This window comes from Asparagus officinalis, chromosome 5, assembly GCF_001876935.1.
Source record: "Asparagus officinalis chromosome 5, Aspof.V1, whole genome shotgun sequence".
NCBI lineage: Eukaryota > Viridiplantae > Streptophyta > Magnoliopsida > Asparagales > Asparagaceae > Asparagus > Asparagus officinalis.
The window spans coordinates 71,841,333-71,844,148 of record NC_033798.1 but is presented as its reverse complement, the minus strand read 5'-3'; the positions used below and the strand labels follow the sequence as shown (position 1 = coordinate 71,844,148).

The 2,816-nt window shown below is 44.4% G+C and overlaps 1 protein-coding gene across 1 annotated transcript in view; it reads left to right on the top strand.

The window, feature by feature from the left end:
- LOC109843824 (uncharacterized aarF domain-containing protein kinase At1g79600, chloroplastic) overlaps positions 524-2,816 on the top strand; it is a 7,977-nt gene continuing 5,684 nt past the window's right edge. The window contains 3 exon segments of the mRNA XM_020412791.1: positions 524-683; positions 686-712; positions 715-743. Of these exon segments, the coding sequence (XP_020268380.1) occupies positions 608-683; positions 686-712; positions 715-743 (132 nt within the window). The 5' untranslated portion in view covers positions 524-607.

The following is a 2,816-nucleotide window of genomic DNA, read 5'->3' as shown; positions in this document are numbered from 1 at the left end:
TCGCTCCACTCTCTCCTCCGTCCACACGAATCTCGGCGCGCGGACGGACGGACAAATCGAACACTCTTCACTTCTCTGCTCTATCATTCGTCCACAAAATCAAGAAATGGTCTTCGCCGCCGCCTCTCTCTTCCCTCTTCCTCCTCGACTCCGCGGCCCAACTCTCTCTTCAGGCCCAAACCCAGGCCAGGCTCGCTCGAGCCGCCATCGTCGAGGCCCGGCCCAGTCCCGTTCCCTCCCCCGCCGGCGGGAGGCGGAGCTAATGGAGTTCCGCGGGCGGAGCCCCCGGTGGCAATCAAATCTTTTCGAGAGATCGGGGCCGAGGATTTGCAGGGCGAGGCGAGGCGCACTGGCACGCGCACGGTCAACGCCTCCGCCTACAGCCCTGAGGTCTCGCTCAGAAGTACGGTTCCCGACAGCAAAGAGTGCGACTTTGTAACCCTAGATTTTGCTAAATTTGGGGGGGGGGGGGGGGGGGTTTGGTCTGGGTTTGGCCTAATTTTGGTTTGGAGTAAGCGTTGGTGCTGAGGACGCTGGAGATATTGACGGGGGCTGGGGACGTTTGCGCTGAAGTGTTGCTGGATGATCGGAGAGGGTGCTTGAAAAGATGAAGAAGGGAGAGGGCGGCGGAGCTGGGGGGATTTTTACCAGGTTGGGCCCCACTTTTGTTAAGATTGGGCAGGGCTGTCAACCAGGCCGGATATTTGCCCGCCGAGTTCTTGGAGGAGCTCGCCGAACTGCAGGTTTGTTGGTTTTTGAAATGTGTACAAATGTGGAAATTTTTGAAAAATCAGGATAGGATATGTTGTCTATATAGCAAGAGAAAATTAGATATGTGCTCAATGTTATATACTGTAAACAAAGATTTCTAAGGTTATAATGGTGGAAAATATAGTAAATAGGGTAATTTTAAGATATTTCTACGTTAAGGAAGCAGGCAAGTTATGTAGAATGCATTGTTGATGAGGCTGGATATATACCTGCTGGAGTTTTTGGAAGAGCTCTCCGAGCTGCAGGTTTGGTTGGAATCCAGTTGTTGAAAGGTGTCTTGGAAGTAAAAGAGAGAGGGGGAGGGGGGAGGGAGGGAGGGGAACATCTTTAGTTTCTATGATTTACTGAGAGAAATTGCGTAAGAACAGCCCAGTATAATGGCTAGATGAACTCAAGAGATCTATCTGATATTCCATAACGGCTTCTGATTGGTTAGATTGGAGAGCGTTCTGTGAACCCCCACTTTAGTCCCACATGGACTAGTGTGAATAAATATTATTGGCTTAAATAGAGAAGCCCAATGCTCAAGAACAACTAGTGCTAGCATTTTTTACAGTAAACTTTAGGCAACATCAAGTTGCTCTTGGTGGGTCCTACGGTTTGCATGCGCCAACGGACCCGTGAGCCTGGGACGTGACAATTGGTATCAGAACCATTGCCGGTCGGAAGTGTGGAACTAAGTGCTATACGGGACTAAGTGCTACACCGCGTGGATGCGGTGTGAGCCACCTCTAGAGCCCGTAGGACCACCTCTAGAGTCCACATCGCCTGGCAACTGGCAAGTGACACTGGGATGTGTCAATTCAATTGTCATGTCGTGACAACGAGGACGTCATCTTTGTAAGGTGGGGTGATTGTGACACCCCCACTTTAGTTCCACATGGACTAGTATGAAGAAATGTTAGTAGCTTAAATAGAGAAGTCCAAGACCTAAGAACAACTAGTGCTAGCATTTTGGCAGTGAACTTTAGCCAACATCAAGTTGTTCTCGGTGGGTCCCATGGCTTGCACGCGCCAACGGGCCTGTGGGCCCGGGGTGACGCGTTCACCAAGAGCATAAATGAAGAAAAGCATAAATGAAGAAAGGAAACTTTAAAATAGAGTAGGGGGAGTGAGAGAGTTTGAAACTTTTCTGCCTATTTGTTCTCCTCAATACATCTTTTGATAAAGCTCAAAAAGGCAACTTTCAGTTATACATGCCTGTTAACCTAACTTTCATTCATATGGATAAGTAAATATGGATACAATATAATTACATAACAATGGCAAAATTTGAAAACTCAGGATATGGAAACGTCATGGATACTATGAAAAGAAAATTTTATATAAGTGAAATTTAATTCTTGATGCTTCATATTGTAACATGAATTTATCAGGCTATAATGGTTGAAAAGAAACAACTCGGAATAAGATTTCCAAGTTAAGGAGTGGACAAATTATATAATGTATCGACATGTTAAATCAAACCTTGTACCTGTAAATTATGCATTATATATAATGTTGAGCTTCCTAAAAGAATATAAATATCTGGTACATCTTTATCATGTTTTGGTCACCTTCCATATTTCTACTAGTGTAATGGAAGTATCTGACGAGTATGCATCAGGTATTGAACATAAAGGTAGTGGATGTGTATTAGATATATATACTATCATAGCTTTTAACTCTTTTAAGATAAGTGGGCCTTCTACTGTGTCCTCATTTGGCTCTTTAATGGTCAGAAAAAATTCAAAATTTGGAAAGGAAAACAATCCAACATATCTAAAACAAGCAAGGCCTTAATCTACATGTTATACCATAGCACATTCACTGGTATAAACACCAAGCAGACAAAGTGGAACATACAATTGCTTCAAGTAGAAACATCAACATAAGGGAGGGGAAAAATTATTTACATGTAGTGTTAACAAAAGCCTCCACCACATGGTGAATTTCATTCAGATCCCACGTGAGAAACTTGTCCAAATCATGAAGTTAAAAATAAAAATACTGCCAATGTTCCCTCACACCCTCACCTCTTCCCTAACAGATGAGCCAAAAATGCG